Source organism: Amblyomma mixtum, chromosome 1 (genome assembly GCF_055824585.1).
Source record: "Amblyomma mixtum isolate Tamu chromosome 1, ASM5582458v1, whole genome shotgun sequence".
NCBI classification, from domain to species: domain Eukaryota; kingdom Metazoa; phylum Arthropoda; class Arachnida; order Ixodida; family Ixodidae; genus Amblyomma; species Amblyomma mixtum.
In genome coordinates, this window is record NC_143012.1 from 218,274,697 (window position 1) to 218,291,271 (window position 16,575).

General features: G+C 43.6%; 2 protein-coding genes across 4 annotated transcripts in view; both read right to left on the reverse strand.

The window, feature by feature from the left end:
• Positions 1-1,055, reverse strand: part of LOC149370913 (uncharacterized) — a 68,193-nt gene extending 67,138 nt beyond the window's left edge. The window contains exon 1 of the mRNA XM_089563688.1: positions 848-1,055. The gene's annotated coding sequence lies outside the window, so the exon portion shown is untranslated. The remainder of the gene's footprint in view (positions 1-847) is intronic.
• A 3,339-nt stretch (positions 1,056-4,394) lies between these two features.
• Positions 4,395-16,575, reverse strand: part of dia (diaphanous related formin 1) — a 50,434-nt gene continuing 38,253 nt past the window's right edge. For all 3 annotated transcript variants that reach the window (XM_089563697.1, XM_089563706.1, XM_089563701.1), the window contains 6 exons: positions 13,598-13,727; positions 11,313-11,434; positions 10,527-10,691; positions 9,106-9,241; positions 8,101-8,202; positions 4,395-5,275 (listed from right to left, as the gene is read on the reverse strand). In XM_089563697.1, the coding sequence (XP_089419823.1) occupies positions 5,175-5,275; positions 8,101-8,202; positions 9,106-9,241; positions 10,527-10,691; positions 11,313-11,434; positions 13,598-13,727 (756 nt within the window). In that variant the 3' untranslated portion in view covers positions 4,395-5,174. The remainder of the gene's footprint in view (positions 5,276-8,100; positions 8,203-9,105; positions 9,242-10,526; positions 10,692-11,312; positions 11,435-13,597; positions 13,728-16,575) is intronic.

Genomic DNA, 16,575 nt, shown 5'->3' on the forward strand with positions numbered 1-16,575 from the left:
ACACTGACACTACTGTAGAGGTCTATGCATCCGCATGCTGCTTGTTGTTGCGTACAGGTGCAAAAACTACCGCTAGACAACTACCCCTAAGCTGAAGTACCCATGTCAGGCAGAACCGACAATAGAAATCTACATGTACTCTACAAATTAATCGCTGCTGTCCCATAGACGTCACACCACGCGACAAAATAGTAATCACTGCCACCCACTTTACCTATCGCGAGTGAATTAACGAAATCAGATCGCGATGCACATGAGGCTACGGAATGTAAATCTTAAGTGTTATATTTTCTTTTTATTACGGTATAACCAAACACGAGAAAACAAAACGCGTTTATTTGCGACTACGTATAATCCTTCCGAGAAATACATCGCTTAGATGTTCATAACAAGGCAATTCTGGCGTCCCCGCTATAAGTGCAGTCAACTCTACGATTACCTTGCTCACTGCTTTTCTTGTGATTACGAATTGCACGCGGTTATCACTTCTAAGCACCCGGAGATGCTGTTCTAGTTTCTGCACGCTGCCACAACGCAGTACTCCGCCATGTACTACGAACGCAGTATCCGCACTTTCGAAGAAAAAGACAGAAACCCGATGTGCGCACTGGGACAACGAGTTTCGGAGATATCCTTCTTTCTTCTTTTTCCCCCACGGCTAGAATGCGAGTCTTCGCTCCATTTTCGATACAGCACACCGTTCATGCCGAGTGTCGACCCAGATGGCGGCCTCCTACTGAGCAGCGAGTCGCGAAACGAAGCGGACACCATCGCCAGTAAATAAAGGTGACCCTTCTCGTTCCTTAAAATTACGATTTCTGCCCACAAAACGAGCCGATTTACTCACAAACACAAGCCACCGACGACGGCCGTGTAGATGACTCCTGCGATCCCAACTTTCACAAGGTTCGCGCCCGCACGGGTACCGCGAAAGTGCTTATACTTGCCCGCAGATTTGTACGAAACGTTCATACTGAAGGTATCTTTACGTTCGACAACGTTACTTATTGTAAACAAAAAATTTATCGGGAAACGGAAATGCAACATCCCAGATTTGTTAGGGCCGGCCGAGTCAGCATACTTACCGATGAGGGGGCGCCACTAAGCTACCACAGCTGCTTTACGGCGTAACATCAGCCAATAGTTTTAGGGTTGGCGTCGGCTGACATACTAAGAAACATTCACAACGAGCCACTCGATAAAAACAACAGATTCATTTTATTTGTACCGGTACGGTCCTGGCATCCAAACGAATCCAAGCTCTCGACCGTAACGGACACAGCGCATGCCAGCATTGAGCAATGTCCCTTCAGAAAGTTCACTCGTGTCGCTAGAAATGATGCACCTTAAGATGCCTCTCATTAAAAAAAGGCCGTCATTCGGGCCTGTAAAGCTCTAATAGAAATGGAAGAGACGTGCACAGCTCACTATGACCACTATGGTCCTGGCACTTGTACAACACAACACTTCTGCATGGTAAAGTGGACACACGCAGTTCAGACACCCGCTAAGCGGACGTTCGGCACACCAAGGCAAAAACGAAAGTGCGAAGACAAAGTGACGCGTTTGACAAGAACGACAAAGGCACGAAAGCTTATTCGGCGCACCCGCCGCTCCATAAGGCCACACTCAAGTTACCATTCTGTTGGTTTCGAAATCAACGATTCACGCAACGCAACCCGCGCCACGGCGGGAATGTTGGAAAAGCTGTGAAAAACGGGTTGCCACATCAAGCACTGCCATACAATACGTCTTCTCAACAATTTGGCGCAGCATGGATTACTTGCTGGCAACTTGCGCAAACATGAACTGGTCACAGGATGCACCTTTCTGCAGGCTATAATATGTGGTCATCTATAAAAAATATTTATGGATCTTGTATATCACAACTAAACTTTGTTTGAGCGCCGTGCATGTTCAGATTTGCAGGTCTGCAAAGCCCTAGTAAAAATTGCATCACTTAAATTGAACTGGGCAAACCACACAGTCTTTATACGTCTTTACAAGCTTTTGTGAAGAGCTCTTATTTCCTCTGTACAGCACTGAATGTGTTCAGGATCACAGCGTCCAGCAAGGCCTTGTAAATGACCTGCCTGTAAGCATGGTCCCATGGCAGTGTAAAAACTGCACTACACCTTATACACATTTTTACGCACACCTTTTTTCGCTATGTTACAAGAAAAGTTTCGTTGCGAGCAGACGCTTCTGTAACAGGTTAAAGCACTCGCACCACAACCGTGCACATATATAAATTTACACAATATTCTATGTACAAGCCTGCTAACTTACATAGGCAATCTTACACTCTTATGTCAATCGCTGACACCTGCAGAAAAAGCACAATGCTATGAGAAGTAAGTGAACCAACCACTTCATAAACTGCCCTATGCAGCAATGACGCACATAAATGTTGCCAAAACTGCGCTCAACAAAACGCACCATAGAAATCTCCACTGCGCACTGTTTTTGCATTTTAGTCTAGAGACTAAACAAATGCCGCTACAGAAGCACCACCAAAAGGTCAAGCAAAGCTTGATTCTAAACATTTACGTGAAAGAGAACACAATCTAAAATACAGGGCAGGTGTTCATCACAAGCTTTCATGGTGGAATGGTCGAATGGACACGCTCATCCCACAACTCAATACTCAAGTGACCGACACAAAGACGAAACGGCAATGCCGCAGCTAGGTGACTAAACAAGTCAAACACCCTAAACAATTTGCACTGGCGGTAACACGCAGTGACAACAGGCATGCCGGCAACTGTGAAAAGAAGTACAGTACATTTACAAAAATAGATGGCACCGATAGTTCACCGAGCTCAGCCCACATAGACACATATTCTTCCGATAGCCTTTTTCTTAACACACTTCCTTAAAGGAATTTTCAAGCCTCAGTTAATGGCCTGGAAGCCAGATATAAATGATGTGAGCATGAACAAGAAAGTAGCAGCTTAATGGTCGACTGCACAGCAGGCATTATGATGTACGCATTCAGCCCCAAATGTAATAATAATTCTGGTTATAAATTCAAGGTGAACAGAATGCAAGTCAAGAACATGCACATTATGAGTACATGTGACTAACTTCACTTTATTTGCAAACTGTGAATACTTAAGCATGAAAGTAAAATTTTTTGCTACCTCTACCATATACCACCAAACGAAAACGCTGTTTCCATAATCAAATGCGATCATCAAAGGCCACCACTGTATGCCTATATATTTTTGCCTCGTCCCTCGTTTGGGCTCCAGTCACACACCAAAGAGTGCAGAGCTGGCCAGCATAAATTCTCGCTAATATAAACATCCCCAAGGCGTGCAGTCATGTTTACAAATGTCACAAGCACTTGTGATGACAAGAAATGGAAGTGTATTGCATGTGTCCATAAACTGTTACTTGTGGTAACACAGTTGGGTTAATAGATTTAACTGTAGTCAAAATGGATTCCACAAAGAGAGCTAGGCAAAATGAGCTCCAATGTGCTTTACTGCTTCTCTAAACACTTCCGACAATTCAACCACTTTTCAAGTTATTCGAAGACACCTGGAACCGGCCACTTTCTCTGTTTTGTTAAATGCATCACACGTCTGGTCTCTCTCTCGTACATACTTTCGCAATAAAAACTTTATGACATGCAAGTGCACGTAAAAAAAAAAAATTATTTAGGAGTAAGTTACCTGCATGCTCTATTCACCAGTAACAATACCATGCATCTGGGTCGTAAGGTGGAGCTACAATAAACTTCTTTTCCGAGAACATGCATCCTGTAAACTTTTGATCGCGGTAGTATATCACGTGTTGCGGGAATAAACGTGCCCCGTAAAGCTTCTTTCAGCTAAACGGGCGCATTGTTCGAGCTCAAATTTAGCATAGAGACGGCATTTGGTCGGCAGAATTGTTTAATATGACGTTTGCTTGGGGTACTTACCTGATTCGAACAGAATAAGTCGGATATTTACATCGTCTGCGGCGACGACGAAGGAAATTAAGCTGCTCTGTCAGCTACCGCAAAGGTGGCGCCATCTCGTTTGTTGGTCGTGAAGAATCAGCAAAGGAAGGGATTCGGGGCGTAGAGATTCGGGGCGGTTTGAAGACGCTCTTTCAACTGGTTTTTTAATGGTCACAGAAAACTTAGCTTGGCAAAACAAAGTTTTCAGCAAGTTAAGTTTTTTGTGAGGATTAAAGAAACAGTTGAAAGACCGTCTTCAAACCCTCGAGCTCCTTCCTTTGCTGATTCTTCACGACCAACAAACGAGATGGCGCCACCGGTGCGATAGCTGACAGAGCAGTTTAATTTCCTTCGTCGTCGCTGCAGACGATGTGAATATCCGACTTATTCTGTTCGAATCAGGTAAGTACCCCAAGCAAATGTGGTATTAAAAAATTCTGCCGACCAAATGCCATTTCTATGCGAAATTTGAGCTCGAACAATGCGCCCGTTTAGCTGAAATAAGCATTTTACGGGGCGCGTTTATTTCCGCAACGCTCGTTAGACTAATTCAATTCTTCACACAATGCACCGTCAAGCTCTTGCAATCATCTCAGCAGGCTAAAACTACACCGGGGAAATGGATCCTGACATAAAGGAAGCTAACTTACTATGCAGGATTAGTGAGCAAACCTCATTTCTTAACTCTATAAAATCCCTAATGCCAGCTTTGAACATGAACTCATAAACTCTAGTGACAAAACTTAATTACATACTGTTCTGAGGAGTTATACTGCGTGAAAAACAATGTACATTATCAAGACTCAGTGACTCTTCTCTACATTATAAACCATGTTTCAAGATAGTACATACGTTTGTAAATTAGCAAATGAACGAGTACTCTCAGGGTTTCTACACATTTTTTTTTCCTCTTTTTGTTCTCAAGTATAATGCCGTTACAGCGTGAAGTAATGAAAAACATTTTCGGAACTGGGGAAAAAAAAAACACACACACACACACATATCCGGCAATGCGGAAGAAGCTCTAAAGGCAAGACGAGAAAAGCGATACAAATGCGACTTCGGCACTGTGCGTTTGTAGAGAGCAGCGTCCTTGGGAGCCGTAAGCACAAAATCACAATGTTGTGGAATAGTCATGTGCAGGCACAGAGGCACGGATAAAAACATCTCTGTCTGGAGATGAGGGAGACCAGGTGCGTCAGCGGGAGCAGACCAGCGGCTGTCAGCTCTGCTGGGCTATCGTCCGGCACTCGATGTAGTTGGAATCTCCAAACATTGCAGCTCCACCCCTGGAGCGATTTCTCGTCAGCTGGCCCTTGTTTGCTGGTGCCAAAATGAGAAAAAAAAGTACGACGAACTTTAGCGGCTAAAGTGGTGAAAGGCGAAAGCCTGAGTGCTGCATTCTGCTACACGATTGTTCACTTCACATTCTGTTGGTGCATTAATTAACTGCCAATTAATGATGCTTAAGCTTCGCCTTTAGGAGTGGAAAGCGACAGCGTGTTGTAGTGCTGCCATGGAGTCCAAGGAACGCCACCCCGTTCAGCGGGATGCATTACCCTTTGAACGCAACGCTTTTTGAGGAAAGGAAATGGGGTTGTAATTCTCTGTCATCTCCATGTACACCTGAGCACGGTACAGGAAGGGAGGAAGTGTGAGTGAAAGAAGAAAGAGGGGACTTAATGAAGAAAATGAAAATTGTATTTGAGGAAAGGAAATTACACTCAGAGGAAATTACGCATTAACTGGTGAGGTCACCACAATTTGGACCAATCTGTCAGGTTGCTCACGTTGGTTTTTGAGGAAAGAAAATGTATCTGTCTCTCATATCTTGGTGGACACCTAAACCTCGCTGCAATGGGAAGGGAGGAAGATGGGAGTGAACGGGAAGGGAGGAAGATGGGAGTGAACGAAGACACCATATTCACTAGACGCACCTTTGTTCATTCTAAACCATCTAGCTGGCATGGCAGAGTGGTAGCGTGCTCGCTGTTCGATTCCCAAGCTCGGCCAATTTGTTACTCGGTTTTATTTATTTACCCGGTCTGACTAGAAAGGTTAATTAGACTAAATGGTTAAGTAAGCTATTAACTAAACTCAGTCAAACTTACTTGGAGCATAATTATACGATCCCTTTAATTGGTTGCATGGTTAGTAGCCAAAGTACAATTGGCCCCGTTTGAAATTCGCGCACTGTGACGTCACGACCGTTTTGACCAATTGAAAAGCGTGACATTTCTGTCGACAGCACCTGCTTACAACGATGAGGCATTAAAGGCTTCCGCCTTAAAAGAAGTCACAGGCACGCGATGAGCAAGTGCAAAGAATTAATCCTGCCATCTGTTTTACTGGCCCTTTCAATGCTCCGCTGAGCTAAGTGGCATTTGTTACATCCGATGATGCTTTTTACCAAGCTCTGAGCATATAAATACCTTGTAGTACACCCTTTCGTTTTTCCAATGAAATCGCCACTGCTTTAATGCCTAAATGGTGATGCAGGTACTAAATAAATAAACAAACATGGTTTGATACATATGGTTTCTGTTTAAACATAAACGACTATAATTTACTGACATACAATGGTGCCGAAGCTGTTACTGATGCTGAACTGATTTCAATTAAGTTTTTACCTCAAGCATCTTCACATATGTATTGCAATGTTTCAAGTTCTCTTCTTGTCTTATGTTTTTCTGCTAGCTAAGTTCAACAGCAGTGACAGCAGTTTTTGAAGCTGCCCAAGAATCTCAGTTGCGATTGCAATGCCGCACCCTGTCAAGCAGTATCAGCTTTGAGCACAGCTGAAACATGCCGCCGTGTAGCAGAGCTGAATAAATGAGCATCAGATGTTCAGCGAACACTGAAAATTCTCATAAGACAAGGGTACTGCAGGCTTAACTTAGAGAAGACCTCATGTTGCCATCACATTCACACAGAGGAATAAACATGCGACACACTATGCTTCACTTGAGAACACAGCAGTTGATGTGAAGGGGGGGGAGATATCCACAATAAGATATGAACAAAAAGGTCAGACTTTCAATGTTCTGGCAGCACACATAGCAAATCTAATGCACAAACTAGGATGAGAAATAGCAATGTATTAAAACCAGCAAACTAGGGGTGTGCGAATAGCAAATTTTTCGAATACGAATTGAATACGAATACTTGGTCCCGAATATCGAATCGAATATCGAATAATCAAGGACAGACGCATTTAATCACCACAAAACACTTATTTGGGCACCCAAGAACATCACAGTTCAACTGTCGATTATTAAATTAACACAAGAGGTGTGTGTGGCTGCACAAAAAGTATCGAAGTCTCGAACATTATTCTTAGAAGAGTGGAAATATCAGAGAAGATGGCTAGTACACAGCATTGATTAAGGCTAGCTTGCCATCAGCACAAAAGTGCGTTGCTGGGATGACGTGAAAGGTTGTCGTGAAGGAAAGCCAGCTGCTCCACATGGTCAGGCAGAAGTAGTTCCCTTCTAGCTGAAACGACTTCTCCAGCCACAGAAAATGCCCTCTCAATTGGCACTGAACTGGCTTGTATTGCGAGGTACTTCGTGCAAAGCTCCGACTATACTAGCTTCACAGGTATAGCCACAAAGAAGCTCACCAGCATAGTCAGCTACGGCAAGGCCCCACGTTACGCATTGCTCTGGACGCCGCCATGTTGTTATGTCTCTGTCGATAGGACTTGCGGACCGAAATGAACGCCGGTGCTCGCAATAGAATATTCGGCTAGATACAATATTCGCGCTGGGTCGAATATTCGAAACAACACGAATACTTGGATTTCGAATCGAATACGAATACTAAAAATATAATATTCAAATTATATTCGAAATTTTCGAATATTCACACACCCCTACAGCAAACGATAAGCTGGCTCACGATGACAAGGTGGGAAAACAATATAGCCAGTTCAGTAATACTATGCTGGACAACTCCCGCTTTTTACAATCCAGTTAAATTAAAGCAAATTCGAAGCTTCTCAGAACACTTCAGGACGCCTCCTTATGAGCACTCAATACAATCAAAACACCTCCTTATGAAAATTGTCTCCAGGATAAATAAAAAACACAAGCCAAAAAATAAATTACGCCTGCCCACATGTTAGCGCACAGCTGAGCGGTGCTTACCATTTCCAGCCCTCGGCGGCCGCCGCCGCTGCTTGTGTGAAAATGCGGAGCCTGTTTTCAGGGCTTCCAGCAGGCTGTCCATAACGCCTTCCTGGTCTTGACCTGGAAGCAACAACACCAAAGACAGCAAACACCTGGTGACTCAAACCCATCACCGCTATTTCATTCTTGTATTTCCTTCCTTCCTCGCTCATTTATGAAAATACATACTCCAGTTCTTCGTACCTGTGCCGTTACACAGACAGCGCTATTCTGTCCCAACATTTAGGCAGCATCACACTAACAACTGCCACAATCCTTTGATTTGCTTATTTACTAAACAATATACAACAATATACCACTTAAGGTGCGCGAGTACAATAGCCGTATAAACGTATTCAAATATAGTTTTTTCCCACGAACAGTGCATGACTGGAACTGTCTCCCTTCTCGGGTCGCTACCGCACCTCCTACATCGTTTCTGGCCGATTTGCAAAGCCACCTGTCAATATAAGTGCAATAATTCTTGTCCGAGTGTATCGTCGCTTTTTTTGAAATTTTTACAAAGTTGATTATTCCTAAAGCTTTATTCTTTAAGCAGTGCTGTATTTTAAAATGTATCTTTTTTGTGTGTGTGTGTGTGTGTGTTTAGGGTATGTTTGCCTTTCTACAATGGTTTTCTGTATTTTCTCTGTAGACCGCATCATTTGCCTAATTTATTGTGTACTAGATGTTTGTTCTTATTTATGATGTTTCCCCCCTACAATAATGCCCCAGTGAGGGCGCTGTAGGTACTGTGTATAAATAAATAAATAAATAAAATATTTCATGATGTAAAGTGTAGCCCTGCCTCGTTGCCAAGGCAGTGTACCGTGGATGAAATCGGAAACAGAGGTTATAGTAACAGCAGATGCTACTGCGAACCGCAGGTAAAGGAGGTGATGAAATTAACGAAAACAGTACAAAAAATGCAGGACCGTAAGAAGCAAACAACGGAGGGCGAGCTGCGGCTGAGGTGTGAATTACCAGAGCTGATGTCCACCAGCTGCTTCTTCTTGGCCATCCGCTCCTGCTTCTCCTTCTCCGCCTTCTCACGGGCCTCCTTGTCCCGCTGGCGCTTCTCTTCCAACTCTCGCGCCCGCACATTCTCCGCATGCGCCGCCTGAAACGCACGCAGTTCCATTAGGCTCCGTATCAAATGGCGATACCAGTGCACTGCTGCCAGCTTGCAATTATTGTGCCCGCCATCATCATCACCATCATCATCATCAGCCTGACTATGCCCACTGCAGGGCAAAGGCCTCTCACATGTCTCTCCAATTAACCCTGTCCTTTGCCAGTTGCGGCCACCGTATTCCCGCAAATTTCTTAATCTCATACGCCCACCTAACTTTTTGCCGCTCCCCTGCTAAGCTTGCCTTCTCTTGGAATCCACTCCGTTACCCTGAAGGACCAGCAGTTATCTTGCCTTCGCATTACATGCCCTGCCCAAGCCCACTTCTTCCTCTTGATTTCAACTAGGATGTCATTAACCCGCGTTTGTTCCCTCACCCACTCCGCCCTCTTCCGATCTCTTAGCGTTACACCTGTCATTTTTCTTTCTATATCTCGCAGCGCTATCCTAAACTTAAGCTGAACCCTCTTTGTTAGCCTCCACGTTTCTGCTCCATAGGTGAGTACCGGTAAGATACACCTGTTGTATACTTTTCTCTTGAGGGATATTGGTAAACTGCCATTCATGATCTGAGAGAACCTGCCAGCTATAACTGAAATGCTTTAGGAGAGCTAGACTGTCAGCTAGTGGGCACTGGGATCTCATGTCGAGGCAATCAGAGAGAGTGAGTTCTGATGGAACACCATGTCCGGTTTCCACACGCATGTGTTTTGTCCAAAAGACTAAACTGAAGCAAACCCACAAGCTGCAGTAATTTCCGAACGAAAAGCCAATATTCTGCCGTGCTGAGTGCAGTCTTTGAAGCTTTCTACAGGAAAACGAAGCCATGCTTTCTTCCTAGCGACAGGGTGACAACCCTTTGCAAGGCAAAATACCGCCTCCAATATGAAATCGAAAAAAGGTGACTGCACGCTTCAAATTATTCTGGAGTGAAAAAGAAAGTGGCACTGCTGATAACTGCACTAAACAAAACGTGTGACCTGACACCACCTGGAGCACAAACAAAGTTCCCAAAAGCACACAAACCTTCCGCTGACAGTGATAGAGCGGTTGACAGGATGGCTATGCAGAACCAAAAGTTCGTTAAAGGCCAACAAAGAGACGAAGTTTACGAGCCAATGAATTGCAAGTAGTGGTAAACACACAAAGCTCTGGAGCGCACAAGTGGTGTGTGCTGGGTTCAAACTTGTTAAACCTTTACCACGGTGGCAATTCAAAGTAATCTTTGCAAGGCAAAAGCACACGGTAAACGAAATCAAAAGTGAACACTCACAGAGAACTGCTCCTTGAAAGACTTGACATCAGTGAAAAATTCGTCCAGGGTGTACTTCTTGGGCTCGAAGACATAGAATTCTGCCAAACCTTCATAGAGCTTTTTCATTTTCGCAAACATGCCTGAAAGCAGCTCATGCTCCTGAGAAGCTTGGTCGTAGAAACCCTGTTTGTTATTTTTTAACTGTCAAGGAATAATACATTGCGTAAGCACCTTCAGACAAATGTTGAAGAGACATGAAAATCACGGAAGGATTCTGGTGCGAAATGCAACACACACTGACGACAGCACACACAGGACAAGGGCTGCTACCCACTGCTATATATTTGTCAATAAATAAAAAAGAAGAAACCATGCAATACACAATTAACCAAAAAATGACATGCAAGAAGCCTGAGCATTTCACAGAATGGTTTGCCGCAATAGGGAAGCAAGAAACAGCGAAAAACTTTTTCTACCTCATAATAGTACAATCAAGTGTTATTGATGTATCCCACCCCTTTCTCACTGATACGATAAGATATGCTTCCAAATTTTCCAAGCCAGTGTAGTTTTGTTAATGATTAAAATTTAGATCGGGCTGTGAAAAGGGTTCTCAACAAAGATGCGATATGGCTAGGATGGTAAAGGACGCAGCATCACAAATATCCTCCAGCAAAAGTTTTTTGATGCATTTTTGTCAAAATTTGAATTTCCGCGTCTTTGCGCCTTTTCCTCTGCTCTTGTCACTTTTTGAACGCTGGAAGGTCGGTCAGAATATTACTCAGCACACAAACGGAAGGATACACTCATGACTTCAGCGAACCGGTCGTTGGGACCCTGGGACTTGAATGTCTTCAGGTCAGTGCCCAGCTGGGAGAGACACTTCTTCATCTGTCCAAGGTTCTTCTCTAGCTGGTCAGGAGAAACTGTAAGAGCACAAAGTGCAAACACACACAGCACATGACAAGGCTGCCGGCATCCTGCACATACAGCGCCTCCAAAGTCACAGCCAGTTTCAGTGTGCAAAATCTTGTTTTGCAGAATTGCAGTGCAGAATTTTTGCTTAAAGGCCATACAACTCCACAAGATATTGATGCTGTCTGAAATTGTCTGCTGTCCATTTTGAATGAAAATGACCGACTTAAGTGATAGCGTGTATTGTTGCAGCAATAAAAGATGAGTTTTCAAATCTTTGAGAAAAATACTGGTGATTTTGCAACAGGCCTTAAAGCTTTTGCAAACAGTCTGTAGTGTCAACTTTCTAAGACTCTCACGGAACACTTCCAATACTGCTTGCATAAATGGTCCCTCTTAAAAGGACACTCAGTACAACTCCATCCAACCGCTGCTCTCTGTAAAAACTGAGTCTATGCTATGTCTTTTTCTGGCTATGATGGTGAGAACTGGATTGAAAAAAAATTCTCATCACTCAATTCAAACTCTGAGATCTATAATGAAAAAGAAGAACTCCGGTTTGTGTAGCATTATTGAGCTATTGTGAATGAGTACTGTTTGGGAACCATGATCAGCATTTGGAAGTGAATGGCAATGAAGCCTAGTCTATGAAATCCGCATCCAGAAAAACTGTGTCGATGCACAGCTGTTCGCTTGTGAAATTGACCAGTGGTGGCAACATCTGTACTTCATTTCTTGACCATTTCGAGATTATAAACACTCTGTTTTCAGTTAAAGTAACGTCCTTACTGTTAGAATGCGGTAATCTATTGACACAGGCCAACTTCAATTTAGCCTCTGTGTCTGTTTAAGCTAGTAATGCCAGCTTGCAGGAAATAAATGCAGAGTTCTGCAATTGTCTTCGTTCATAAAATACACGATTTTCCTTTCCCAGACTACAGAATCAGGGAATTTTTCAGCATGCTGTCGCAAACCACGAGTTGTTCGGGGCAGATGAAATGTTTCCGAGTGACATGTGCCTCGACATGCAGTGGGTGATGGAGCCTAGCCTGCCTCATGTTGCAAGATAATGGAGGTTTAGTGAGGCTAGCAGGCAGAATACAGACTTAAAATTTCTGTACATTAAGAGGCTGACCACAATCACTACTCAAGACTAATGCCTGTGTCACAGGTCTTCTTTGCGGCAAAAAAAGAAAAAAAGAAACTAACCATCCATTCCATTGCAACCGGAGGCAGGCTGGGTTTTGACACACAGTCAAGGCACATACCGCTATGAAACTTCCCCCCTTGCCCTAAACAACACTACGGTTTGCTACATCATGCTGAAAAGTTCCCTGATTCTGTCGTCTCAAAGAAAGAAAGCTGCTTTACTCAGATTAAGTAAACAGTAGACATAATGTGAGATATTGAACATGCCATACTTACTGGCATAATGAACCCACTTTTTTTCTAGAAAAGGTGACATCAATTTAGGAGAAGGGTTGATTACGTGGGGAAAAATAGGTTTCGAAAGATTTTCCTGTGAGAGTCGAAGTTTCATATCACAGACTCGCACGCCTGCCCGTCAGTCATAAATAAAAGCGTGCGGTCAACAAGTTGTGTTCTCGTGTCACCAGCATTTGTGCCACCAGTGTTTAGCCCATTAGCTTCAAACGGTGTTTGCTGTATCACAGCACGATCGGATTTTGTGACAGCTGACAGCGCCGGCAAGTCGCAGCAATCAACACTGGCCCCGAAGGTCAGGTGCGCATTTTTTACACAAGGTTAAAAAAAAAAAGCAAATTCTCAATGACAAGAGTGGCAGGTGGGTTCATAACGCAAGTAAATACAGTAGTGTACTAAGATAAGTGCACAAATACCGTGTAATTTTATCTACAAATATACCACGACTAAAGGCAATTACAGAACCTTTAAATTCCTAAAAGCAAGCAAACAGCAAGCTTTTACAAACATTGCAGCACTCTAGCTTATATACAGGAAACTGTGGTGAGATCCTAACATGCAAAACACTCGTGCTTTAAAAGCAATCTGCCACATTGTTGTATTAGCACCTGTTGAAATGCTTAAAAAATGAAACTCACATTCACGCCAGAAAAGCACGCAACACAAAGGCCCTTGCCTGAAAAGAATTTGCCTAACATGGTGTGCCTCCACCACTTGATGGTTGAACTCACCCCGTGCTGCTTTCTCTGTGTAGCCAAGTTCATCTCCGAACGACAGGATGTCGGGAAACTTCTTTTCTATCGTTTCAGCGAGAAAGTGGAGCAGGGTTGTCTTCTGGTCATGAGACTTCGTTCCTGAAAGCTGGAGACAGCACCATGCATGTACAACACATGCGGTTTGGTGCTCAGAGTTTCAAGCACCACACTACCAAGCTTATTACCATTTCTAATGAATGTCATTTACTGCAAATATCATTGGTCATTTGATGCGCGAGCAAATACAATGACGTTCTGCAGAAATAAGGTTCACGATGACTGATGCTCGGGAACTCATCTTAAGGGGGGACACTGGTCTTGAAAAGAAAATTTTACTAATTCAGTCATAGTTATGAAATTTTCAGGGCACATGTATTTTTGTGCGCTGATTCTAGATATGTCATTTAATTTCATGTAAAACAATTTCTTGAGCACTTATGCACTTTTTATGCAAGTATTTTGTGGAGAGTTTTGAAGAAAATTTGCTGCAGGAAACTCGCTGAAATGTATGCCATTGGGTTCTCTTGACACCAAGGAATACAATAAGGGTGAAATTATCATCCTGGCTCTTATAGAACTTGAGTAATAGGGTACTGAAGCTGCCACTTCAGATGCAGGAATACACACTTTCCACCTCATTTCTGAAGCGACAACTTCAAAACTCTATAACTTAAGTTCTATGAGAGCCAGGATGATAATTTTACCCTTATTGTATTCCTTGGTGTCAAGAGAACCCAGTGGCATACATTACAGCGAGTTTCCCGCAGCAAATTTTCTTCAAAACTCTCTGCAAAATACTAGCATAAAGAGTGCACAAGTGCTCAAGGAATTGTTTTACATGAAATTAAATGAGATATTTAGAATCAGCACACAAAAATACATATGCCCTGAAGATTTCGTAACTGTGACTTCATGAATAAAAATTTTTTCTTCAAGACCAGTGTCCCCCCTTAAGCCTCAATTTCAAAAGCCAACATATGCCAACTGCCTAGCCCAAGCATAATGTAAAGCTTACTGAATCAACAGCGAGTGCTAAACCCGAAAGAAATGCCTGCAACATGACCAGTGCTTAAAACATGTCTCCAATAGCCCTGACATCAGGTAGAGCCCTACTACTGCTGTCGGACACAAGCCCACACAGTTCTTTCATTTTGAGTGGTAGTAGCAGTTGCGCCTTGAAGGAGAGGGCTGTTTTTATTTTTACAGAGATGCTACTCATAAGACACTTGCTTCCAATGTTAGCCATCGTCATGACGTTGTACATGACGTTGTACATAAAACCCTTGCTTCTAATGTCTGCCATCACACATAGTAGTATTTCAGTATTACAGCGCATACAAACGAATTTTTAGAGTGCAGCTCTTTGGCGCCTGTTTGTTTGGAGCGGTGTGCCTCTACATGACTGAGCAAACAAGCGAATCGGAGGATAAAAGAGAGCGAATGCAGAGCACAGCAGAGGAAGAAATACGGGGACAGCGAAGACAGCCAGAGGAAGAAAGCGGTAGCGTGAAGGCAGGTCGCGCGGTAGCGACCCTGGGCAAAGAAGAAAGCTAGGAAAAGATTGTTCTGGAGCACCCTCGAAGGCTCGGACTCCCGCTAGTGGGATCTTGGCTCATGGCCTGGTCCTTCTTCTCCGCGACCTTGGCGAAGTGACACATGTGGACCTACGATTCGATATAGTTCAAGCACTCAGGGGGAGGGAGATGCAGCCTGACGTGAGCTGCGGCGCCTACTCCCTTACTTGGCATCACCACAGGCTTCCATAAATTTCATGCTCGGTTTTTCGACACCAGTAAATGGATCTCATGCGTCAATAGCTTGATTAATGAGCTATCCCCCCCCACACACACTTGCTATGTGGAGATTGTTCCTCCCCTTTTCCCCCCAATTTGTCTGAATGGACTCATTATTGAAATTATCACGCTGACGGCTCTGCTGGCTATTGCCCGTGGCATTATGCTGCACCATTTTAATTAGCATGTGTGGAATCACCCTTCTCCCGTTTGCGACCGTTTTTACTCAAACAGTGATGTGTGACGTTCTGTGTAAAATGGTGTAGTGCAAGAGCAAATAGTGTGTAATATGGAGTGTCACGTGAGCAGCTATGTGCATGATTGATAATCAAAGCCCAGAAATTAAGGAAGGAATTAAGGCTGCATCTTTGTCATGTGACTAAAGCTGTAATGTCATTTGCAAATTTTTCTAGCGGGGATTCCTTGAGCAGAGGCTCAGCTATAAGCTCAGTGTCGGTAGATTGCTGTGCCCGCTGCTGAAGCCTGAAACTATGTCCCCCTCTGTCTGGCACTGCATTTTCCGTCTGCGGTCACCTCTGGTTGAAATACTGCAACAGCTGCACTTAAAAATCACAATACCGAGAAGCGTAATCCTCGGCCATTTTTTTTTTAATTAGCACAGTTGTCATTGACAAAAAATGACATTAAATTTCGCTGTGGAGCAGCATGGAACAAAAAATGAGTTGTAAAAATGCAACTTGAAGTAACATCAAAACTGCCTTGAAATATAGGTGTGGCAGGTGCATAGAAGCACTGTTACACTACATGGACAGCCTTGACTGATGGAGACACACAGGATATTCAATCAACCAAAAGAGTACATCCTCTATGCAGTCCCCTCAAAGTGCTCAGAGACTGTGAAGAACTGAAGGGCCCTTTCACATTCTGAACAGCAAGACTGACATGAAATAACATTGAGTGGTGAACACTCCAACACTCGTAAAGGTCTGTCAAACGTCACAACTCGTTGCTACCAACAAGCGACACATTGCCTATTTAGAATGACTCAACATCAATATGCATCTATACGCACCGCTGTTTAAGGCACCACTTTACTGATGGTATACACCTCCACTATACAACCATTTCTGAAAACCTCTGCCCTGGAGAAGAAGAGGCTTTATGCATCCTATATCCACTATAATGCTGGCCCACTACCAC